The sequence below is a fragment of the Ursus arctos genome, unplaced genomic scaffold (genome assembly GCF_023065955.2).
Source record: "Ursus arctos isolate Adak ecotype North America unplaced genomic scaffold, UrsArc2.0 scaffold_6, whole genome shotgun sequence".
NCBI classification, from domain to species: Eukaryota; Metazoa; Chordata; class Mammalia; order Carnivora; family Ursidae; genus Ursus; species Ursus arctos.
Window position 1 is genome coordinate 51,956,405 of NW_026623078.1, and position 26,294 is coordinate 51,982,698.

At 44.5% G+C, this 26,294-nt stretch overlaps 1 protein-coding gene across 1 annotated transcript in view; it reads right to left on the reverse strand.

The window, feature by feature from the left end:
• SNX31 (sorting nexin 31) overlaps positions 1-23,696 on the reverse strand; it is a 63,737-nt gene extending 40,041 nt beyond the window's left edge. The window contains exons 1-4 of the mRNA XM_057308124.1: positions 23,549-23,696; positions 23,363-23,437; positions 13,861-13,975; positions 10,410-10,474 (exon numbers count right to left, since the gene is read on the reverse strand). Of these exons, the coding sequence (XP_057164107.1) occupies positions 10,410-10,474; positions 13,861-13,975; positions 23,363-23,437; positions 23,549-23,614 (321 nt within the window). The 5' untranslated portion in view covers positions 23,615-23,696. The remainder of the gene's footprint in view (positions 1-10,409; positions 10,475-13,860; positions 13,976-23,362; positions 23,438-23,548) is intronic.
• Between the last annotated feature and the right edge of the window lie 2,598 nt (positions 23,697-26,294).

Consider the following 26,294-nt stretch of genomic DNA (forward strand, 5'->3'; position numbering starts at 1 on the left):
AGGCTCCTTGAGTTCAGATCCCAGCTCTTTCACGTATGAGATGTATGCCCTTGGACAAGTTACTTCCCCTGAAAAAGAGATCCTAGTGGCACCTCCTTCAACAAGTTGTGGGGGATAAAGGAGAGAGCGCACATAAAGCAGCAGGCCTTGCCCAGATTAAATCACTCTGTAGAGGGAAACCCCTCTTGTTTTTGCAACTTGCATATGATGATCCTTGATGAAGGCTTTCCTCAGGAGGGCGCCAGGAAGCTTGCATGCATTCAAGTTTCTAGTGTCCCGTGTCCTTGCCCAGAGAAAAGATGCTCTTGCACTGCTGAGCCCGGAGAGCCAGGCCTGGGAGCATGTGATTACATGGCAATAATCACTTGGCAAATGCAGGCCAAGCACTTATCAGTAGTGGTGAAAATATGCAGGTCTGTAGAATATTGAGCTGGGCAAAATGCCGAATCCCTGTTCCTCGGGCTCCTTTCACAGTCTGGCAAATCCACGTATCACCACTGCCCATTCCAGTTCTTCCAGCTCCTGTGCGCCCTGCACTAGCAATCTGGCGGCAAGCTCGGTGGGCCAACGCTCTTCTGCATTTACTGCATCTATTTACCACCAGTAAATGGCTCTGGCCCTGCAAGGGGGTCGGGGAAGGGTCTCCTGGAAGTTGGAGTAGACTCACCCCCAATGTTAAGTGGCTACTGCTTCCCTTTTACTAATATCAGTCCTGAGGCTTCCAGAACGCCAGATACTACGTGGTTTGTTGCTTTGTCCCTAACGGGAAGAAAAAGCTGGAGGATAATCTGATCTCCCTGCCCACCCTAGAAATCTTCCAATACCAGCTTAGCTGTCACTTTGTGTGGAAGGCTCCCCGGACACACACTCACCCTATGGCAGTGTGTCCTGGTCCTTTTCTCACGGGTCACACGTAGAGAATGATATTGGTACTTCACATTGGGTTAAGTGGGGACAAAGCCACTGGTGTGGCAGGGCCCACACATGCTGCACCAGGGCTGAGAGGACAGAAATCTCGACACAGCCCTAATCTTTTTCTGGGTCATGGCCCTGTCTCACGGTGCGTGCTCCTTCATCACGGTGCGCGCTCCTGTATCACGGTGCACAGTCCCGTCTCACAGCGTGTGCGCCTGTATCACAGCGCGCTGTCCCATCTCACGGCGCGTGCTCCTGCATCACGGCGCGTGCTCCTGTATCACGGCGCGTGCTCCGTCATCATGGTGCGCGCTCCTGTATGATGGTGCGCGCTCCTGTATCACGGCGCGCGGCCCCGTCTCACAGCACGTGCTCCTGCGCCACGGTGCGTGCTCCTGCGTCAGGGTGTGCGCTCTTGTATCACGGTGTGTGGCCCTGTCTCACAGTACTCATTACATTTAGTGTCATGCCCAGTGACTTTTCTATCTCCCCGTCAAGCCGGTAAACTCCGTGAGCTACACTGGGTGCTATTGACTGGTGTCTCCCCCACCTCTAGAGCAGTGTTGGCTCTCCGCGGTGGGCATTCACTACGTATTTGTTTAACGTATGAATGATAAAGGGCAGCATAAAGCAGGACAGTGATGCAGTGAACACAGAACGACCTTCCTGATTTAAGCTCCTTTTTCAAAATCATCAACCTCCTTTATAAACATCTTTAGAAGCAAAGTTACCTCTATCCTGCCCTCCTTTTGGAGACAAACAGAAAACAACTGGAAGGAAAATCATCCTTGAAGAAGTTGAAAATTGTCCCAAGCCTGAATCATTACAGGGTTTTCAGAGGGGCCGCCAAGTGCAGTGAAAATCAGACCTGGTCAGGGAGGAGAGAAGCAGAGGTATCCAGGTGCCAGGGAACTCAAGTCACACGGAAGCCCTCTTCAAGCAGTTAAACCCCAGGGACTAGCACGACTGGGAGTACAACTGCAAGCCCATTTGACACTACCTAGTGACAGGGAAGGCCAAAAAAAATGTGCAGACACACCATCTTTGCAAAAGCAATCTCTCAGCATGGTTGGGAAGAGAAGAAAGGACTGGTGTTAATGGTAGCAAGTACTTTGTAAGTGTTAAGTTTGCCAGGTGATATTTAAGTGCTTTAAGAGATACTGAAGGCTTACTTAATCCTCAAAACAACCCTGTGAGGCAGGAGCGATTCTCCCTATTTTATAGATGGAGAAACTGAGATACAAAGAGGCTAAGTAAATTGCCCCAAGCCATACAAATTGAAAAGAGGGCAGCCAAAAAATTTTTTAATGTTTTTTTTTTATTATATTATGTTAGTCACCATACACTACATCCCTGGTTTCTGATGTAAAGTTCGATGATTCATTAGTTGTGTATAACACCCAGTGCACCATGCAATACGTGCCCTCCTTACTACCCATCACCAGCCTCTCCCATTCCCCCATTCCCCTCCCCTCTGAAGCCCTTAGTTTGTTTCTCAGAGTCCATAGTCTCTCATGCTTCATTCCCCCTTCTGATTACCCCCCCTTTCTTTATCCCTTTCTTCCCCTACCGATCTTCCTAGTTCTTATGTTCCATAGATGAGAGAAATCATATGATAATTGTCTTTCTCTGCTTGACTTATTTCACTTAGCATTATCTCCTCCAGTGCCATCCATGTTGCAGCAAATGTTGAGAATTCGTTCTTTCTGATAGCTGAGTAATATTCCATTGTATATATGGACCACAACTTCTTAATCCAGTCATCTGTTGAAGGGCATCTCGGTTCCTTCCACGATTTAGCTATTGTGGACAATGCTGCTATGAACATTGGGGTGCATGTGGCCCTTCTCTTCACTACGTCTGTATCTTTGGGGTAAATACCCAGTAGTGCGATGGCTGGGTCATAGGGTAGCTCAATTTCTAACTTTTTAAGGGACCTCCACACTGTTTTCCAGAGTGGCTGTACCAACTTGCATTCCCACCAACAATGTAGGAGGGATCCCCTTTCTCCACATCCTCTCCAGCAATTGTTGTTTCTTGCCTTGTCAATTTTTGCCATTCTAACTGGCATAAGGTGGTATCTTAGTGTGGTTTTGATTTGAATTTCCCTGATGGCTAATGATTTTGAACATTTTTTCATGTGTCTGTTAGCCATTTGTATGTCCTCATTGGAAAAGTGACTGTTCATATCTTCTGCCCATTTTATAATTTGTTTATTTGTTTCTCGCATATTGAGTTTGAGAAGTTCTTTGTAGATCTTGGATACCAGTCTTTTATCTGTAGCATCATTTGCAAATATATTCTCCCATTCCGTGGGCTGCCTCTTAGTTTTTTTTACTGTTTCCTTGGCTGTGCAGAAGCTTTTTATCTTGACAAAGTCCCACAAGTTCATTTTATCTTTTGTTTCTCTTGCCTTTGGAGATGTGTCATGAAAAATGTTGCTTTGGCCAATGTCGTAGAGGTTGCTGCCTGTGTTCTCCTCTAGGATTTTGATGGATTCCTGTCTCACATCAAGGTCTTTCATCATTTGGAGTTTATCTTTGTGTATGGTGTGAGAGAGTGGTCAAGTTTCATTCTTTTGCATGTAGCTGTCCAATTTCCCTAGCACCATTTATTGAAGAGACTGTCTTTTTTTCCACCGGATGTTTTTTCCTGCTTTATCAAAGATTAGTTGCCCAAAGAGCCGAGGGTCCATTTCTGGGTTCTCTATTCTGTTCCATTGGTCTATGTGTCTGTTTTTGTGCCAGTACCATGCTGTCTTTGTGATCACAGCTTTGTAGTACAGCTCGAAATCCGGCATTGTGATGCCCCCAGCTTTGTTTTTCCTTTTTGACAGTTCCTTGGCTATTCAGGGCCTTTTCCAGTTCCATACAAATTTAAGGACTATTTGTTCCAGTTCCTTGAAAAATGTCCTCGGTATTTTGATTGGGACAGCATTGAAAGTGTAGATTGCTCTGGGTAGCATGGACATTTTAACTATGTTAATTCTTCCGATCCATGAGCATGGGATATTTTTTCATCTTTTTGTGTCTTCTTCAATGTCTTTCAAGAGTGATTTATAGTTTCTAGAATATAGGTCCTTTACGTCTCTGGTTAAGTTAATTCCAAGGTAACGTATGGTTTTTGGTGCTATTGTAAATGGGATGGATTCCCTAATTTCTCTTTCTTCAGTCTCATTATTCGTGTATAGAAATGCAACTGATTTCTGAGCATTGATTTTGTATCCCGCCACATTACTGAATTGCTCTATAACTTCTAATAGTTTGGGCGTGGATTCTTTTGGGTTTTCCATATAGAGTATCATGTCATCTACGAAGAGAGATATTTTGACTTCTTCTTTGCTGATTTGGATACCTTTTATCCCTTTTTGTTGTCTGATTGCTGTTGCAAGGACTTTTAGTACTATGTTGAATAATAGTGGCGAGAGTGGGCCTCCTTGTCATGTTCCTGATCTTAAGGGAAAGGCTTCCAGCTTTTCCCCATTGAGAATGATATTTGCCATAGGCTTTTCATAGATGGTTTTTATGAGATTGAGGAATGCATCCTCTATCCCTACACTCTGAAGGGTTTTAATCAGGAAAGGATGCTGTATTTTGTCAAATGCTTTTTCTGCATCTATTGAGAGAATCATATGATTTTTGAATTTTTCCTTCTGGATAAAATCTAAGGCACTGATAGATTTGCGAATGTTGAACCACCCTTGCATCCCAGGGATGAATCCCACTTGGTCATGATGGATAATCCTTTTAATGTACTGTTGGATTCTATTAGCCAGGATCTTGTTGAGGATTTTGGCGTCCATATTCATTAGGGAAATTGGTCTGTAATTCTCCTTTTTGATGGGGTCTTTGCCTGGTTTGGGGATCAAGGTAATATTGGCCTCATAGAATGAATTTGGTAGCTTTCCTTCTGTTTCTATTTTTTGAAATAGCTTTAGGAGAATAGGTATTATTTCTTCTTTGAATGTTTGGTAGAATTCCCCATGAAAACCATCCGGGCTTGGAGTTTTGTTTTTTGGAAGGTTGTTTATCACTGACTCAATCTCTTCATAATTAATTGGCCTGTTTAAAAAATCAGTTTCTTCCTGTTTCAGTCTTGGTAGTTTATAGGTTTCCAGGAAGTCCTCCATCTCTTCCAGATTGCTTAATTTATTGGCATAAAGCTGTTGATAAAAGTTTCTAATAATCCTTCCAATTTCATTGGTGTTGGTTGTGACCTCTCCTTTTTCATTCATAATTTTATTAATTTGGGTCCTTTCTCTATTCTTTTGGATAAATCTTGCCAGTGGTCTGTCAATTTTATTGATTCTCTCAAAGAACCAGCTTCTAGTTCTGTTGATCTGCTCTACTGTACTCCTGGTTTCTAATTCATTGATTTCTGCTCTAATCTTGGTCAACTGCTTCCTCATGCATGGATTAGGCCTGTCCCTCTGTTGCTCTTCCAGCTTCTTGAGGTGAGAATATAAAAACTGCATTTTAGATTTTTCTATTCTTTTGAGTGAGGCTTGGATGGCTATGTATTTCCCCCTTAGGACTGCCTTTGCAGTATCCCATAGGTTTTGGACCGTTGTGTTTTCATTCTCGTTGGTCTCCATAAATTGTTTAATTTGATTTTTGATTTCCTGGTTTATCGAATCACTCCTGAGCAGGATGGTTCTTAGTCTCCAAGTGTTTGAGTTTCTTCCAAATTGTTCCTTGTGGTTGAGTTCCAATTTCAAAGCGTTGTGGTCTGAGAATATGCAGGGAATAATTTCAGTCTTTTGGTATTGGTTGAGACCTGTTTTGTGACCCAGAACATGGTCTATTCTTGAGAATGTCCCATGGGTATTAGAATAGAATGAGTATTCTTTGGTTCTGGGGTGTAGTGTTCTATATATATCTATGAGGTCCAACTCGTCGAGTATAGCATTCAAAGCCCTTGTTTCTTTGTCGATTTTCTGCATGGGTGCTCTATTTCTGATAGTGGAATGTTGAGGTCCCCTACTATTAACGTATTTTTATCTATATGTCTCTTTATTCTGGTTAAGAGTTGGCTTGTGTATCTTGCTGCTCCCCTGTTGGGGGCATATATATTTATAATTGTCATATCCACTTGTTGGATACATCCTTTAAGAATAATATAGTGCCCTTCTGTGTCTCTAACTATAGTCTTTAGTTTAAAATCCAATCTGTCTAATATGAGAATTGCTACCCCAGCTTTCTTTTGAGGTCCATTGGCGTGAAAGATGGTATTCCATCCCTTTACTTTCAGTCTGAATGTATCTTTAGGTTCAAAATGAGTCTCTTGTAGACAGCAAATGGATGGGTCATGTCTTTTTATCCAATCAGCAACCCTATGGCATTTTATGGGAGCATTTAGGCCATTTACATTGAGACTGATTATTGAGAGATATGATTTTAATGATGCCATATTGCCAGTAAAGTCTTTGTTTCTATAGATTGTGACTTTCTGTTCTGTATCACTCTTGGGGCCTTTTTACTTTTATAGAACCCCCCTTAATATCTCCTGTAGGGCTGGTTTCATGGTTACAAAATTGGTCAATGGCTGGCGATTCTGGAAGGTCTTTATTTCTCCATCCATTCTGAATGACAGCCTTGCCGGATAAAGGATCCTTGGCTGCATGTTTTTCTCTGAAAGAGCTTTAAAAATGCCCCCCCAACCCTTTCTCTCATTCCAGGTCTGTGTAGACAGGTCTGACGTAATTCTGATACCTTTGCCTTGGTACGTGAGAAATTTCTTTGCCCTGGCCGCTTTCAATACTGTACCCTTGGATCTAATATTTGCGAATTGCACTATGACGTGACGTGGCATAGGTTTGTCGTGGTTGAGCTTGGGAGGGGTCCTCTCTGCCTCTTGGACACGAATGTTTGTTTCCTTTGCTAGATTAGGGAAGTTTTCAGCTACAATTTGTTCAAATATCTCTTCTAGACCTCTGTTTTTCTCCACCCCCTCGGGGATGCCGATGATTCTGACATTGGAATGTTTCATTGAGTCAATAATCTCCTGTAACCTACATTCTTGAGCATAGATTTTTTTGAGTCCAGATTCTATTTTAGCTTTCTCTTCTACTAACCCATCCTCCAATTCACTAATACGTTCTTCTGCCTCATTCACCCTGACCGTCAGAGCCTCTAGTTTTGACTGCATTTGGCTCATAGAATTTTTAATTTCTGCCAGATTCGCTCTCATTTCCACCCTTAGAGATTCTATATTCTCATTAACATTTTCGTTAATACTTTTTTCAAGTCTACACATCATCTTGACCATTGTTACTCTGAATTCCATTTCTGATAATTTGGTTATATCCATATCCATTAGTTCTGTGGCAGAGGCCACAGACTCATTGTCTTTTCTTTGCTGGGGGAGGGGGATTTCTCCTTCTCGTCATTCTGATGAGGAGAGGTTGCGGGGTTGTCCAGAGCCCAAATTATTGACCAGGACCCAGGCCGTGCGCCCTTATTTTATAGGGATCTTAGGATGTGCACTTCTTGATTTTTCAGCCTGCCTTCTGGGGGAGGGGCCTGCCGTGCCGATACTCAGGCAACCCTGTTTGGGTAGAGTCTCCGTGTCCCCTGCGAGGGGGATGGGGATGGGCACTCCCTGAGCCAGTCTTTCCAGGCTTTTGTTCTCTGGAGGCTTTCCCTGGCAGTTTGCTGTGCCTCTTCTGAGAGTCAGAGCAGCAGCGGCCGAATCTCAGCCTCTGTCTCAGAACAGAGGGATCGCGGACCGTTCTCCACTGATGTTCTGGCCGCTTTAACTCTGTTACTGTTGGTGCTGCTCAACCCTGCAGCGTCCCGGGATGTGCGCCCCACACCTGGCGTCCCAGCCCTCACTGCCAGGGCCGGCGTGTCTCTGTCCTTTGTGTTTCTAACACTGCCAGCTGCCAGCCGCCAGCCACCCCCACGCGCTCCCGGAGCTCCCGGTCTCAGTCTGGTTCCAGTGAGCACACCGGAGTTCCGTTTCAGTCTGGTGGCACGCGCTCTCCGCTCACCGTCTCAGTCTGCTCTCTCGCAGGTGCCGTGGGCGAGTCCGCCCGCTCCCCTGTGCAGGTGGCTACTGCTTCCCGGCGCCCGAACGCGGCGGCTCCCTCCCCCTTCCGTTTATCTTCCGATATCTGTGCGCGGTTTCACGGCTCCCCGCTTCGTACCTCAATACTCAGCGCTGGAGATGTTCATTTGTAGAGATCCAGAAGTATCTTCCTGCGTCTCAGGCTGATTCCGTGGATGTTCAGGCTGGTCTGGTACCTATCCAGCTCGACTCAGGGGACCAGCTGAAAAAGGGGTCCGCCATCTTAACTCCCTCCGAGGGCAGCCAAAATTTAAACCTGGGTCATCACACTCCTGACCTTGCACTCTTAACCACTAAGCCAGTCCTGAGACTACTTAGCCAATAAGAGGGTTTAGAATGCTAGATCATGATGTGTGGAACTGTGGCTATGGCTTCACTGCTAGACACACTGCTGGGGCCTCCAGGCAGAACATTAGAGAAAGTGCTCAGAAACAAGAGGTAAGATCAGGAGTATAATGGACAGATTCAAATGACTCATCCCCAGCTGCTATGATACTATGTGTCAGCTAGCTCACAAAGCAGAGCCCCTTCCAAAGCTGAGTGATTGCCTGAGAAGAAAGAGCAGGAGCCCTCGGTAAAACTCCTCCGGGGAAGGAGGGAGGAATCGTGACCAACTAAGAGTAAAAAATATATTCCCCACACCATGCCACTCAGGAGATGACAGTGATAGATGTATTAATAAAAATATGGCTTCTCTGAACTAAGGCCTCAAAGAACAGATGAAGACGTCAAAAAAGATGTACGGTAACAAAAAGTTAGCAAAGTAGGGGCGCCTGGGTGGCACAGCGGTTAAGCGTCTGCCTTCGGCTCAGGGCGTGATCCCTGCGTTATGGGATCGAGCCCCACATCAGGCTCCTCTGCTATGAGCCTGCTTCTTCCTCTCCCACTCCCCCTGCTTGTGTTCCTTCTCTCGCTGGCTGTCTCTCTCTCTGTCAAATAAATAAATAAAATCTTTAAAAAAAAAAAAAGTTAGCAAAGTAAGCTGGCAAAGTTGACGGAAGAAACAGAAGAGAAAAATAAAGCCATTGCAAAAGTGAAAATCTCATCAGAGCAAGCAAGGAAAGGCAAAACACTAACAGAACTAAAACCAGGCAAAAATCTTTCAGATTATCAGAAAAAAAGGACACTCAAATCAAAGCTCCAAAACACTGACACCCCATGAATGGTTTCTAAAAAGCACTGAAAGCAAAAGCCATAATATACACAAAAAAGATGACAGAACTGAGGCCAAACGTACCTCTGTATACTGACGTAGAAGGATTTGTGAGATGCAGAATTAAAACAAGTTTCAGTAAGTGCGTGGAGTATGTGCTTATTCGTAAGACGGAAAGGACATGCATACATATGAATGCATGTAGACGCACAGAAACATGTAGGAAGAACGCACATTCAACTGGAAACAGTTGTCTCTGAAGAGCGCTGCTGGAGGTCGGTGCTGGGATCATATGCCCTTCGGTGCTGTTTGAATTTTACAACCATCAACACCTCAACAACAAACTTTTCAAAGAAAAAGAAAGTACGCATTTTTTAAGCCATCAAATATATGTGAAAATATGAACAGTGGCACAAGGGAGACTCCAGGGTCATTTCTCAGGTTGAATGGACCAGTTACTGTACCAACATGGTTGACCCGCGGAATAAAAGAAATTCGCTTCCAGTTTTTACAAATCCCATCAAAGTATCATTCCTCTCCTAGCTAGGGATCCAGTTCAATAATATCACGTTATTCTTATGACTTCAATCTTCACAAAGCTTTCCATTCAATCAAGAACATACTTGTAGGCATAAAAAAAACGTTCCCCCATGTACAACGAGAATGAGCGGTGTGCTAACCAAGCCTACTTGGCAAACTTCCGGCCTCTACAGGCAAGTGGCCAGTGGTTCTGTAGACCAACAAAGGAAAGGGAGCTGCTCTATGTCATTCTGTTCAGACTGAATTTTCTCTGTGATCCATTTACAACAAAGTTAGGAGTAGAGAATACACAAGTAACAGTTGGGCCCGCTCTTACTGCTGTCTTGATGTCTTCACTGGGGTACACTTGATCCCAGCTACAGAAGGAAGGTCCCTGAATTGTTGTGGAGTCCTTAATGATGAAATGTTCTCTTCCCCATGACCAGTTTTGAGATATACAATGCTTAGGCTATAGGATTAAAAAGGTACCTGCTTAATTAAGATGAGTTCAAAAGTCAAGTGACATGCTTATTTTCCATCTAGAATCTAAACCCCAAAAAGAAAGAAAAGAAAAGAAAAGAAAAGAAAAGAAAAGAAAAGAAAAGAAAAGAAAAGAGGAACCTCCAATCCTCCAATTACTACAAATGAATATATTTTACCTAATGTGGGGAAAATGGCCAGAAACACACACATGGTAACTAAGAGACATGTTCAGCAGTGAATTAATGATCTTAGTAAAGAAGAGCATGCTTACCAGCTGTACGAATTTTAGAAAGTCAACGAAGATGTCACTTCTCAACATGTTTGGGTCCACGGTTACTGAAAAATACGGAGGGTAAGCCAGGTCAGCATGGGGCTGGATTGACTTCTCTCTTAAATTATTCTGTCCTCCAGGGAGCCCTGAAGGCCTGGCCAGTGCACCCCTGCCTCCTTGGGCAATGGAGCTATGACCTGTCAAATACATGAAAATCCACAAAGCTTGCCTCCTCCAGGCAGCCTTGACAGCAACATGAACCCATCATATCAGTCCCAGGAGTCTCACTTTATTCACACATCCCCATATCACTCAATATGCAGCTTGCTGCCCTACCAGGATGATGATGAAGTTAATTTGAAAAAGCAAAAAGATCTTAAAACGTGGACCTGGACTCCTACTTCAGCAAGACATTTCTTAATTTGAAAATCTGAAATCAACCAAGAACCCTGATTGAGAGTATCTCTTGTATCAATAGGAGCTCTCAAGAGGTTATCCCCAGAAAAGTGATTTAAGGCTGTCAGAGAGATTTAAAGTTTTCTATTCTTCTATACCTATAAGAGTATTCACCCTCTTAGTTTTTAAAGCTCAGATACCAATATTCAGGTGCTGTGGCCAGAGCAGAGGGGCAGAAGCTTTCCCCTGAGACTCAAGTCCAAACTCCTGCATGAGGGGCTCCCCAGCCTTTCTCATTTCTTATGCCTCTCCTGGACCCTTCACTCTAGCCAGACTTATGTACTTACTAAATCTATAGCAAATGTCTTTCTCTTTCCCTTCCCTTCCCTTTCCTCCCCCTCCCTCCCACACACCTTTTTCTCCCTCCCTTCCTCCCTCCCTCCCTCCCTCCCTCTCTCCCTCCCTCCCTCCCTCCCTCCTTCCTTTCTCTATTTCCTCTTTCTCTTTCTTTTTTTGTTTTTCTCTTTCTGTTTCTTTCCTTCCCTCCCTCCTTCCTTCCCTCCCTCCTTCCTTCTTCCCTTCCCTTCCCTTTTTCCTTTCCTTGCCTTCTTTTTTTGTTGCTGTTTCAATTGATTGTATCACTGTAACTTCTACCAGCATTCAAAACTAGCACTGACTAAAGTCATTTCAAGTTGTATCTTTCCCAAACACTGCAACATTTTTCAAAAGGAAGTCTCCATATTATGAGAAACTTTTTTATAAAAGGTATTCCCTCTTTTTTAAGGGAGATGATTTCGGGGCGTGGGGAGCCTTGCCTTATTTTCTGGAATCTATGTGGTAGAAATGCAAATTAACATAATAATTGTTAGCATGGATTCTTGGACATGGGGAAAGCCATTGAAAAATGTGTTCACCCAATTAGTATTTACTGTGCAACTGTTAAGAACCAGGTACAATGCTAAGCACTTGTATATTTTAGTTCATTTAATCTTCGCCACAAACCCTGGGGTAAATATTATCTCTATTTTACAGATAGACACTGGAGCTCAGAGAAGGTAAATGTCTTGCTCAAGGTCATACAGCCGGTGAGGTGCAGACCTAGGATTTGACTCTGGGTCTGCCTCTGGAGCCCATGTCTTAGTCACAACACTAAGCTGCACTGTCTCCTTGCTCTGTCTTGCCAGAGAAGGGTGCAGGAGATCTCCCCGTGATGTGCACAAAGGCCAGGCCCGGAAAAGCAACCCCTCAGGCACTGATCATTTGTGGAAAGGCCAGTACTTAAAGGAGCGTTGCCCTAAGACATGAGAAATCAAACCACGGGAGAAGAAAAATTCAACACATACTACATTTTGAGTTGGAAAAGGCTTATTTAATGGGTCTAAAAGAGGGATATTCTCCATTACAAAAGACGAATGGGAAATAGATGACTTCTAGAATTTTTATTTACTATCTTTAAGGAAAACAAGTGCCTCCATGAGAAGTAATGAAGTAAGTCTCTAATTGCTGATCTAGAATGGTCTATAAAATATAGATTTTAAGAGGGAAAAATCAACTTACAGAAGAAAAAATCGTTTTTTCTTGTGCAATGAAGGATATCAGTGGGATAGTTGGTAGAGTTTCAAAAAGGTCTCTAGATTAGATAACATTATTGTACCAACGCTAATTGCCTGATTTTGATAACTGTGCTGTGGTTGTAGAAGAGAATGTCCTTGACCTTAGGGAATACACACGAAGTACTTAAGGGGAAAGTGGCTTGTGCAGGTAACACAGGCCTCTCAAAAAATTACATATAGTACACATACGTATACCACGAAATTGAGGGGATGATAAAGCAAATATAAAATGTTAGCATTTGGGAAATCTGGGTGAAGACTCTACAGAAATTCTTTGCATTATTTCCGCACCTTTTTGGTAAGTCAGAAATGCTTTCAGGTTAAGTTTTTAAGAATCGGGTACCAAAAAGTATATAGAGTACATTCCAATTTGTGTTTAACAAACAGGAATGTGCCTACACACCAGCAGACACAAAACTTGTTTCCGAGAAACACATAAGCCATTGTGTTTACTTCTAGAGGCCTGGGGGGCTGGGCTGGAAGGGAATGTGCCTTTCATTGTGTACTCTTCGGACAGGTTCTTTTTTAAAAAATATGTTGGGGGCGCCTGGGTGGCACAGCGGTTAAGCGTCTGCCTTCGGCTCAGGGCGTGATCCCGGCGTTATGGGATCGAGCCCCACATCGGGCTCCTCTGCTATGAGCCTGCTTCTTCCTCTCCCACTCCCCCTGCTTGTGTTCCCTCTCTCGCTGGCTGTCTCTCTGTCAAATAAATAAATAAAATCTTTAATAAAAAAAATAAAAATAAAAAATATGTTGTGTATATACCCTTCCACATTTTCAAAACCTTTAAATACTTGAATGTCAATTTTGCTCTTTCTCCCCAACCCCCCGTTTTTGAGAGGGCTCCGTTTTGCCAACCACAGTTTTGCTGTGCACAGCATATGCAGGATGAAGGCAAGGGGCAAGGACCGGGGCACTGCAAGCCCCACGGGGGTCAGAGCAGACCTCCGAGGCTCCCTGGTGAGGACAGAGATGGACACGCATCTCTGGTATTTCCTGAGAGCTTTCAGGAAAACAGTTCTTCTCATCCCTCTGTTTTGGTCTCAATCCAGGTAATAGGTCTTTGACTTCTACAATCAAAGCCAACATACAGCATCCAAGGGCAAATCTGAAAACAGAGTATTTTTAAAACCAAATACAAAGGCCATATTTTGTATGATTCCATTTATGTAAAATGTTTGGAACAGGCAAATCTATAAAGACAAAAATTAGTATAAGGGGTGATAGAGGCACGTGGGGCAGGGGAATAAGGAGTGACTGATAATAGGTGTGAGGTTTCTTTTTGGGGTGACAAAAATGTTCTCAAACTAGATTATGGTGGGTGGTTACACAATTCTGTAAATATGCTAAAAACCATTGAATTGCACACGTTAAATGCACGAATTTTACGGTGTACAATCTGTATCTCATTAAATCTGTAAAAATAAAATCCAAATACATACCATTCTGCAAATACTGTTCCAACTGGTCCCTCCTCTCCTCAGCCATGGAGGTGGTCATTGCAAGGTAGTACTTTGGTGGGAAGCGTGGCAGGCAATTTCCAAAGACCCGCCTCAGCTAAAATATCCAGAAAACATACGGTTAAAGCAAAGAACCTCCAATTCGAGGTTAATGAGACACCGAAGCCTCCTCGTAGGGCAAGTCTCACTCTAGTACTTAATTTAAAATGAGCCCTTCCTGGTGGTCAAAAGGAAGAAAAGGGGATGCTTTGATTTTCTTAAGGAGGGGTTTATTTCAGGATAAGTTTCTGAAGATACTATTAGACATACTATGGACTGACCTCTCCAGTCTGAGTTCAGTAGATTTGGGATACATTTTAATTTTTCATTTGTTTTTGCAAGACTGCCCACCACTCACACCACACAATGTTTCTTTAATTCATTCCCCAGTAGTATCTGTGATACCGATGATGATAGTTAGGAATTGAATTCCCCACCCCACGTCCACCAAATCTGAACATAACAGCAGATGGTCACAGCATGCTATCCGATATGGTATCCCCCAGCCAGTGCTAATGGGCACTGGGACTAGGGCTAGTCTGAATTGAGATAGTCCATCAGTATAAAACACACTCCAGACTGCCAAACTTAGTACAAAGAAAAAGTAAAATATTTCACTAATAACTTCTTATATTGATTATATGTTGAAATGGTAATATTTTAGATATACTAGGATAAATAAAGTGTATTACAATTAATTTCACCTGTTTCTTTTTATGTTTTTTAATTGGGCTAACAGAAAATTTTAAATTACATATGTGGCTCACATCTTATATTTCTATTGGACAGTGCCGGTTTATAAAATTCCTATAAGGCTGACATATGATCCCAATAGAAACCCGGAGGCCCTTCCCACCCTCCCAACCACCCAAATATTGATCTAAGACCGAGGTGACCATTATTTTTACGCAAGCTAAATAGTGGGTATATCAAAAATATGTTTTAAATTAAGACAATCAAAGATGCATCTTCCTTCATTCCAGCCCTACATTTACAGTGACAGCTTGAAGACAAGCCACAGCATCATTCTCTTTAAACTATGACTATGAGAAAGGAGGGGCGCCTGGGTGGCTCAGCCAGTTAAGCCTCTGACTCTTTTTTTTTTTTTAAAGATTTTATTTATTTATTCGACAGAGATAGAGACAGCCAGCTAGAGAGGGAACACAAGCAGGGGGAGCGGGAGAGGAAGAAGCAGGCTCATAGCGGAGGAGCCTGATGTGGGGCTCGATCCCATAACGCCGGGATCACGCCCTGAGCTGAAGGCAGACGCTTTAACCACTGTGCCACCCAGGCGCCCCAAGCCTCTGACTCTTGACTTTGACTCAGGTCGTGATCTCAGGGTCAGGCTCTATGCTCAGCCTGCTGGAAATTCTCTCTCTCTCCCTTTACCCCTCCCCCCCGGAAATAAATAAATCTTTAAAAATAAATAAATAAATAAATAAATAAATAAATAAAATATGAGAAAGGAAACTAGTCAGAAATCAGGTTTTAACATGGTACCTCTGGAGAAGAAGGGCTAAAACTCTTACTATTGCCATAGTCAGTCCGTTAAAGAAAATGAAAACAGATTTAAAAGAAGCAAACAGGTAGGAATTTTAATTCCATGGCCTTTGTCACAAACACAGTGTGTATCTGGTGACTATTTACCTAGCTTCAAAAGACATCAAGAATCTTACCAGTTCTCAGGGCGCCTGGGTGGCTCAGTGGGGTATGTGTCTGCCTTTGGCTCAGGTCGTGATCTCAGGGTCCTGGGATCGAGCCCCACATTGGGCTCCCTGCTCAGTGCGGGGTCTGCTTCTCCCTCTTCCTCTGCTTCCTCCCCCCTGCTCATGTTCTCTGTCTCTCACTCTCTTTCACATAAATAAATAAAATAAAATAAAAACAAAAAACAAAAAACTTACCAGTTCTGTCCACCTTCACTGCCATCACTCTGGTCCAAATCACTGTCCTCTCTTTGCCCCATTACTGCAGCGGCTTGACAACAGATCTCTCTGCTTCTGCTCTTGACCCCCTTCAGTTTATTCTTAATACAGCATCTAAGATAACATTCTAAAAAGGTAAGCTAGATCAATCCACTTCCCTACTCAGAATCCTTCATGGCTTCCTACCTCACTCAAGGAAAATCCAAGGAAAATCTTTGCAATGGCCAAGAGCTGTGCCATTCAACATGTCTACTGGCCACCTGTGACTACTTAACCCTTAAATCAACTAAAACGAAATGAAATTTAAAATTCAGTTCCTCAGTTGTGCTAGCCACATTTTAAATACTCAACAGTATTTGTGGCAAGTTGCTACTGAAGTGGACAAAGCAAACACAGAGCATTTCCATCAGTGCAGAAAGTTCTATGGAACAGCATTGGTGTTCTAGAAAGGTTAGTACATGCCTGCCTGTAGGTGAGAGACATCACGTAAATGGATGGCAGGTGATGGGAGTCAGGTTTTTCACTACTGAAGTGAGAGTTTTCAGATAAGCAAGGGGAGTAGGCTGGAATGATCCCTGTGGTGATGGATTATAGTTGGAGATCTTGGTATGAACTCATGTTTAGCTTAATGTAGATACAGATGGTTACATATGAAAGGATTTATAGATATGTGGATACACATATTTCCTTGCTCTATCAGCTGAGAGGCCTGGAAGTGACAACACTATAGTAGCAATGAATATACCCTAGTCCGAGATCTTGGTTTCTCTTAACCATTCCCCAACTAAAGCAACCAGGACTCCATGAAGAAAATAGTTAATTTTTAGGACTGAAGCAGGAAATATAGAAGAGGAATCTGGAGCATCTTGTAGCACCAGAAAACAAGGAAGCGCTCAAAACAAAAAAATTAACAATGGGGACGTGTGCTCTAGGGCAGCAATAGGACATTAGGTTAACGCTAAAGAAATATAAGTGAATTGTGGGCTCTAGTTAATAATAATGTATTAATATTGGCTCATTAACTATAACAAATGTTCCATACTCACAGGAAACAATGCGGCAAGCTGGGTGCGGGGATATATGGGAACTCTCTGTATTATCTTTGCAATTATTCTGTAAATCTAAAACTGGACCACAAAAATTAAGGTTTTTAAAGAAACGAAACCAAACCCTGATGTTCTGGCTTCTTGAAAAATCAGAGGTTCTGGAATCACTGGGTTCACATTCCTCAGGTAATCATCCCCTTTAGAGGAGACCTGAGCAGTTCCCACCAGTCCCCGCTGCCTCTCACCTGATCCATGCTTCTCATTTCAATTACCTGCCTGACCCCTATAGCCATCGAAGTTTGCAACCTTTCCTCCTTTAAATCTGGTAGTATAAAATATTATAGCAACAATTCTTTTTTTTTAAATTCAAGGCAATTTTCCTGTTATGCCAAACACTGCCCAAAGACACCCCAGTTGGAGCATCAAACCAGGCAAGGCTGCTCAAACAACCTGGGATTTATGTACCCATCGCTGTTAATTCCACTAAATAGGAGAAGAAAATTGTCTTCTTTGCATGTGACTATTTTTGCTAGTGGATTAAGCGATCTTTAAGAGGCAACTGTCTTCCTAGGCATGCATTCATAAATGTTAGATGCTCCCAATGGTTTGAATCACAGCAGCCTTGAGCCACCAGAGCCGTCAGGGTTTTCCATGGGCTGGAGAGCATCTTGGGGAAGCCCCTACCATAAGGCCAAGAGCTGCGGTAAAAATCACCGAGGCTTAAGGTTCTGATAGCCAACACAGCCCAAACTCTCCCAGCAGGTTTTACAACCTGAGCTGACTTCTCAAGGAATCTTTCCCCTCCCCTCTCTAATACTGGTTTAAGGGGGGGAGATAAACATATAATAAACTGAGTAGTTAGGTCTGCCAAATATCAATCACTGACTCCCCAAGTGCTTCAACTCCATCAAAATATAACCTTTTCTACTGGTCTCAGCACAGTTTAGCTATGAAAACCAATAGCATACTAAGAATTACCTGGTATTGGAGTTTAGCCCAAAGACTCTTCCCAAAAATTGTTCAAAGATCTCCAAAAGAAAACACACCTCTTTTGTTCTTTTATTATGAGATGTCTTGTTTGTTTGGGGGTTTTGTTTGCTTTTGAAAGACCATGTTTAGATAATATATATTTTTAATCCCAGCACAATCTCCTGCAGGGATTTCACCATCACACGGTTCTGCCTTTTAACATGAAGAGGACTTTACTGGCCAGTGGAAAATATGACCTCCTTATGCACCCCCAGCCCTCATACTTATCCCAAAGTGGTGACCCGGGACAAGTGGAATTACAGACACAAATGGTGTCCTTTCTAATGCTTATCCATCCACCTCTCCAAGACCCCTTCGAATCAACACCCCAGATTTACCAGATAAAGGGCCACAGCTCAAAGCAATCCAGAATGTGGCATCTGGTACCGAAGAACATTAGCCCAGAGCTTGTATATTATCCCATTAGTTCCTCAAAATAGTCCCATGAGACAGAGGGTCATCATTACCGTCAACATGTCATCCTGCCACCCTCACATCAAAGTGACATGACAGTCACAGTGACCTGAAGCTCAGGGAGATGAAGGGACTTTAACCAAGGTCCTATAAGCTAATGACTGGCAGATTTTCATTACTTTTTCCTTCTCTCCCTCATTATCCTCCCTTCTTCCTCTTTTCTCCTCTTCCTTCTCCTCCGCCAAATCTCTATTGAACCTCTACTAAAGGAGGATTCGTGCTGGGTATACTATGCCTACAGCCTTCATTCCTTCTTTCCTTTAAATATTGGGCTTTTGTAACTAGAGCAGGGGAAGGAAAATATATACACAAAAGGAGGAACATGACAAGGTCTAAACACAAAGTGACACAGGAATCAGAGAAACGTATCTCATGCAGTCAAGGAGGACTTCCCAGAGGAGGTGAGGCTTTGAGATTGGTCTTGAGAAACTGCTGGTCCCTGACCAGTGGGCCAGAAAGCAGGGGTCTTCCCAGGATGTGGAAGTGAGGTAGACAGAGGTAATGAATGGTCCGGCCTGATACAAACAGAGAATCTGAGTAGGGAAAGAGGGGAAAGAGGGAGACTGGGTCAGCACCAGGCAAGGGGGAAGACCAAACTAGCACTTACGGCCTTACACAGAATTTCCAACCCCATGGAAAGATCCTTCGCAAGATTCTATGGCTTGCGCCCGTTGCCATATCTGATACTGGCAGAATGTTTGCAAAGCGGCAGGCATCCTTTTCATAGAGTCCAGCGTCGCTCACACAGGGTGGCCTCATCTTTAACACTTGGTCAAAATGAGCCAGTTAAATGTTTCCTTCTCAGATCTCTTTAAATCCCTTAGAGGAAGGTGTTGTAGGCAAGAGCAGAGCATAAATCAAACTGGTTTTATTTAGGTAAAGGCTCAGAGAGAAGTCAGGTCAGGCAGGTCACATGGCAGAGAGATGACATGGCACTCAGGCAGTTCACATGGCAGAGAGATGACATGGCACTCAGCAGCAGAGGGGCAAGCTGCTGGAAGGAACCTCACCGTGGGACACGGCTGCAGGCAATGACTTCAGAGGGCACCAGTCACAACTGACATCTCGAAAACGCAGCCAGGTTCAGTCTCTCCGGAGTCAGTCTCAGATGCAGTAGCCTCCACTCAGACTGGCAGAGAAAGAGCAGGGGCCGCCTCACCTGGGCAGGTGCCCTTCCTCGCACTCAAAGTTATCCAATATACAAAATAGAAATCCAATACTTCAAGTCAGAAATCACGTGTGCTGAGGCACCCGGGTGGCTCAGTTGGCTAAGCATCTGCCTTTGGCTCAGGTCATGATCTCAGGGTCCTGGGATCGAGCCCTGCATCAGGCTCCCTGCTCAGCTGGGAGCCTGCTTCTCCCTCTCCCTCTGCTGCTCCCCCTGCTTGTGCTATCTCTCTCACACACTCTCTCTCTAAATATAATCTTCTAAAAAAAAAATCACATGTGCTCAAGTGCTGTCTGCACGTACACCACAGTGCATGCCCTCTAACAGGAACTTGGTAAACATTTCTTAAGTAAATAAATCAATCCGTTAATTCTATAAGATGACATTTTTATTCTATCAGGATAGAGAACTTCCTAGGAAATACACTCAAATGCACACACAGATGGGGCCTTTATGGTTTCCTTTTTTTTAAATGGTGTTTTGTATTAAATCATATTAAGAGTTCTGAGCCATTTTCACATCTTCGGTGAAACAAGAAGAAAACGATCTAGCTGAGAAGGGCCTGAAAGACAACCCCCAAACTTTCTCCGACTCAGGGTTGCCAGACAAAAGACAGGATGCCCTGTTGAGTATGTCCCAGTGACTGCATGGAACTACTCATCTAACAACCTCTTTGTTGTTTATCTGAAATTCACATTTAACTGGGGAGCATGTGTTTTTATTCGCTCAATCTGGCAACCTCAGACTATACACAAAATGGGAGTCATGATGATGAGTGTACCGCTGACCCCGAAGACGCTTGGTGGGCAATCTGAATAAAATCCTGCTCCTGGAATTCAGACAGAAAGCAGACCTTGATTGCCTGGGGTGAGAAGCGGAGGGAGAGGATTGAGGGCAAAGGGGCAAGGGAACTTCTAGAGTGCAAAACCTTTTCTTTATCTTGATTATGGTGGGAGTATTGTACACGTTTACCAAAATTCACCACCCTGAACACTGAAAATTGGGAAATTTTATGTTATTCCCAAATAGAGTAATAGCTTGTTACTAAAGTAACCCAATTGTTTTACTGATACAATTTATTAACTTTAGTAAGAAACCACAAAATATAATGGGCCAGCGCCATTTCTGGAGATCAAATCTTGGCTCCAATACTTACTAGCAGTTTGATTTGGGGCAAGTTGTGCCCTTGTTTTCTCCTCTGTTAAATGAGGCTAATTATAATCCTAGCTCATAGAACTGTTGTAAATATTAAACCTGCTATTATTTGTAAAGCTCCTGGCACCAAACTTAACACACAGTAACTGCCTGTGTTTTAAATGAATAAGGCAAATAGCCACCTAAGTTCTAGTTTCTTTAAAATGAAGTTGTTGTTACTGCAGGAGGAAAAAATGCTAAGTGCAAGGTGTAAAATAGTTGGAAACTGATAAAGAAATCTCCACTTTTAGACTTCGAAAAATTTGGGACAAATATGAAGTATTAATTAATTAATATCTACTCTATACCCTACATCGGGCACCAGGCTATGGCAATTCAATATTTAAGAGTCCACTGCAGTGGGGCGCCTGGGTGGCTCAGTCAGGTATGCATCGACTCTTGGTTTTGGCTCAGGTCATATTCTCATGGGTCCTGAGATTGAGCCCCGTGTCAGGCTCCACGCTCATGGGGAGTCTGCTTGAGATTCTCTCCCTCTGCCCCTCCCACCATGGGCGTGCCTTTCTCCCTCAAATAAGTAAAACTTAAAAAAAAAAAGAGGGGGGATGCCTGGGTGGCTCAGTCGGTTAAGTGTCTCCCTTTGGCTCAGGTCATGATCCTGGGGTCCCGGGATCGAGCCCCACATCAGGCTCCTTGCTCAGGGAGGAGCCTGCTTCCCCTCTGCCTGCTATCCCTCTGCTTGTACTCTCTCTCTTTCTGACAAATAAATAAAATCTTAAAAAAAAAAAAAAGAGTCAACTGAAGTGAATAACAGTTCGTTGTTCATGGCTTCCAAAACAGAAGATCGAGAGTAAAAGTTTACTCACTTTATGTCTCTCCTCCTGAACCTGCTAAGATTCGACAGGTCTTAGTTTTTCTGAAACCAAGCATTTCCTCTGAGTCTGTTGATTAAGGAGGGCCAGATTCAGGAATTCTTCAAGCCTCTTGGTCAATAAATATTTACTGAGCATGTTCCATGTCCCAGGCTCTGGGAGAAACTGGCCCCTACGCTTCACAAGTACTCTGGGAAGTGGACCCTCATAACTACCTATTTGCTTATTATTTTTGATGAAAAAAAATTGAAGGTCAGAGAAGAGGTAAGGCGACCAGCCAGGAAGCGGTCAGTCAGTTCCACACCCTCCTGCTCCCACTGCTGTCTCCTGCTTTTCAGGCTGTGAACGGCAATCTCCCCAATCCCACCTCACACTAGAGGACACAGATTAGTGGGGGAGATGATACTTCAACTTCTTCCTCCAAATACCCAGCACACCTATACTTTCTCTTCTCTTAAGATCTCCATCTGCCGACCTCAGCAGTCCTCCCAAATCCCCAGACACGTTTTGGTCACAAGTAGTTTCTCATTTGCAGAAGTCTGAATCCATGCCCTTCCTCATTGAGTCAGCCCACCAACATCCCTGAGGACCTTCTGGGGCAACCGCAGCAGGTGCTAGCAATTCAGAGAGGACCGCACAAATTACAAGCACATTACAAGATTACAAGCACATTACACCTGTTTTTTGTTGACTCCAAAGAAACGTAATCATGCCTTGAAAATAGACTTTTCCAATGCCCTCTGATATGAGCAAGAAGGCTCAATGCAATGTTTGCAATAGTAAAAAAAAAGAAATTGAGAGCTGTCCTTCGACAGAAGGTGTATCTACTCACTAGGAACCCAGATTGCCTGGAAGGATTCTCCCAAAAATGTTAATAGCTGTTGCCTGGGAAAGTTTGTTTCTTGGTTTTGTTTTGTTTTGAGTTTTATTTATTTAAGTAATCTCTGCCCCAACCTGGGTCTCAAACTCAGGACCCTGAGTCTCAAACTCAGGACCCTGAGATCCAGAGTCATATGCTCTTCCCACTGAGCAAACCAGGCTCCCCTTTCTTTCTAATTTTGGGTATATTCTCTTTTTAAAAATTTTAATTAAAAAGAAAACACAATGCATAGAGGTAGAGGGAGGGTGCAGTTTATTTCCAAACTTTCTTTTACTCCTCCAACCCATTTTGAAGACTTGCAACACTTCCTTATTAGGACAATAAGAGCAGGTTAAAAAATCAGGCTGCCTCCCAAAGAAAATGCCACCAGGCCATCAGAGTGAGAAACTACAGTGGGAAACGACCTCATGTCTTGATAAGTCATGTTTCCCGGGTTTCCCCCCTGCCAGTACTTGAAGCCTATAAATACACGAATTTGAAAACAAAAATAGACACACCTTTTTAAAGAAGTAAGCCTAAGAAACTCTGGGAGAGAGGAGATTAAATACTTATGTACAGGATTCCTAAGGCACCTTGGTCTAGACTGAGTATGCTCATTTTGAATGGGGACATTGTCCTGGGGAACAGCTGGCACTGAAATGGAGCCCACCATCCCCCAGCACCCTGCCAGGTGGGGCTGCTGGGGATCATTGGGCTGGAAAGGGGTTGGGAGAATGACCTGAGCCCTACTGCCTCATCTCCCAGCTGTAGAAGGTTAGGAGCCGCAACCTATATAAACGGAGCGCTGTGCCAAGCAACACAGACCAGGAGTTCCAGATCGGTTACGGATCAGGGGCTTGGAGCCCTCAAAAAGTCCGGTGTGCTGGGGCGCACTTTTCCTCACCTGCCTCGAACTGGCTCACCTGTTCGTTCCAACGATGCAGTTGGCTGTAGCGCACCCTGCAGAAGAGGTAGCCGTCCAGGTACACGGAGTACAGCTGCCACACAGAGACACACCGTCCCGGATTAGCTGAGCGAGCAGGTGAGCCCGGGCCCCGCCAGGTTACCGACCTTCCCCCAGCCCCATCGGACCCTGGCCCCCAGCGCACCACGTAGCGCCCCCCCAGCGGGTCCGGCCGCTGCTGAGACACCGGGATACAGAAGTGCATCTTCATGGCTCCGGCCGCCGCCCGGAAACAGCGCCGGCAAGCCGAGCCGCGGGGGCGCGTCGCGAGTCTGGGCTCCGGGAGCAGCAGCGCGGTCCTAGTCTCGGAGCCCTGAGGCGGTGGCCGCGGGGGGCGGGGGTGCTGGCTACGCCGCCCCGGGCGTCGGCAGGTGGGGCGGCCCCCGAGCCACGCCGCCTCTAGCCCCGCCCAGCTCTGGCCGAGCGCCCGGGTCCCGGGGCCTGCGGGGAGCTGGGCTCCCGGGGGCGAGGCGGGGCCTGGGACGGAGTACACGCCCGCCAGGGGTTTCACCCTGGGGTGTGGACGTCTCCGGGCTCCTTGGCGGGAAAATCGTGCGTGCGTGCCTGGTGCGTGGGGAGATAGAATTCTTCTCGGGAGAGGCTCCTAGGTTTTCTTCAGATTTTCATCAGAACCCACAAAAGTTTAAAACGGTTGCCTCAGCCACATAAATGTCCTGACCACGTGCCAACCAAGTAACTACTTCCCACCCTGCCCCAACATCTCGGGGTGGGGCTACTTGCTGGGGTGGGGGGAGGAAGGGTGCAGGGGAATGCGCTGGGAGGAGAAACCTGCTTTCTCCAAGGGTCCGTCCGCTCCAGGGCCCCATTCTGACTGCGTGGCTTGGGGAATGTGCCGCCCCCCTTCCAGTGGGCCTATCGTGTTAGGGGGGGAAGGGGGAACAAGAGACAGATCCCTTGCAGATGCACCCTCAAGCTCAAAAAATTGAACTTTTCTCCAAGTAGGTGCCCAGACAGGACTGGGGGGTGGGGGGGAGGTGTGTTCTGTTACCTCTCGACAATGCCTGCATGCAGTGCGCTGTGAATTAAGATTTTCGAGAAGTACATAAATCTAGTAGTTGCCCTAGGACTAGCGCAATTATACTAGCTTTAGTTTTGGGTGGTAACATTCGTTAAATCTAACGCTTAAGGTATGCCATAATATTTATAACCCCGATTTAGTATTTTTTTAATACTAAACATTTTTCCTTTAAAAAATACTTTTCCCATTAATATACCAGAAACCTCAACAATTTTTTCCCCTTAATATACCAGAAACCTTAGATGGAAGTGGTTTGGGCCTCTCTTGATCCCCAGGAAGTCCTGGTTTTAAATAGGTGCCAGCACCCACGTAGCTGGGCTTGTATAAACCTTGGGTTCTCTGGACTAACCAGCTCAAGTTCTTTCAACAGTCTTTCATTTTTAGTAGCTGTGTCACGTAATCCTCCTAATTCCCTTATTCTACTGAAATCAAGGTAGAATCCCCCCTCACTAGGGTGGGGGGATGCTCTGGTTACCTGTGTGCCTGTCACAAGGCAGGTGCTGGGCTGTCTCCATGCTTCTTCCTGTTCCTTAATCTCCTAACTCTTGTGGGCAAACATCAAGAGCAGTATCCTGGGGGCGCCTGGGTGGCACAGTCGTTAAGTGTCTGCCTTCTGCTCAGGGCGTGATACCAGCTATCTGGGATCAAGCTTCACGTCAGGCTTCTCCACTGGGAGCCTGCTGCTTCCTCTCCCACTCCCCCTGCTTGTGTTCCCTCTCTCTCTGGCTGTCTCTCTCTGTCAAATAAATAAAATCTTTTATAAAAAAAAAAAAAAAAAGGCAGCATCCTGCCACTGACCCCACAGGCCCAGAGTGGAAGAACTTTTCCAAGATCGCATGTGATTCCCCTCCTCCATTGGTCTGAATTATTCTAGGATTCAGTGATAACACTGAAAGTTCTTTTTTTTTTAAGTTTTTATCTAAATTCTAGTTAACATACATGGTAAAATTGCTTTCAGTTGTAGAATTTAGTGATTCATCACTTGCATATAACACCCAGTGCTCATCCCAACAAGCACCCTCCTTAATCCCCGTCACCCATTTAGGCCCCTCCCCTGCCCACCTCCCTCCACCATTCATCAGTTTATTCTGTAATGCAAGCCCTCACCAGGTGAGAGCTGAGTGCCTGAAGGGGGATCTGAGACTAGGGAAGGGGAACCAACACTTGCTGAACACCCCTTATTTCCTGCATGCTTACTGCATGCCTAAGAGAATGGCAAGAGGAATTCCTGTTCCAGTGGCTTTTAGTTGCGGGGCCTTGGGCAAGTTAGTGGACTATTACACTGCATTTTCTTCCTTGATGAAATTGTGTTAATATCTGTATTCTGGTGGTGGGGGGGGTTGCTGTTAGGGTGGCTCAGTTGGTTAAGCATGTGCCTTTGGCTCAGGTCATGATCCCAGGGTCCTGGGATTGAGTCCCGCATCCGGCTCCCTGCTCAGCAGGGCGTGTGCTTCTCCCTCTGCTTGTGTGTGCTTGCTCTCTTTCTCAAATTAAAAATAAAAAATAAAAAATATATATATACACACACACACACATATATACACACACACATATATACACACACACATATACACACACACATATATACACACACACATATATACACACACACATATACACACACACATATACACACACACACATACACACACACACATATACACACAGACACACACACACACAGACACACACACACACAGACACACACACACACAGACACACACACACATAGACACACACACACACATAGACACACACACACACATAGACACACACACATATATACGTGTATACATGTATATGTATATATAATCGGTTTTCCAGAATGTTCAGTCCAGGGTAGCCTTAGGGT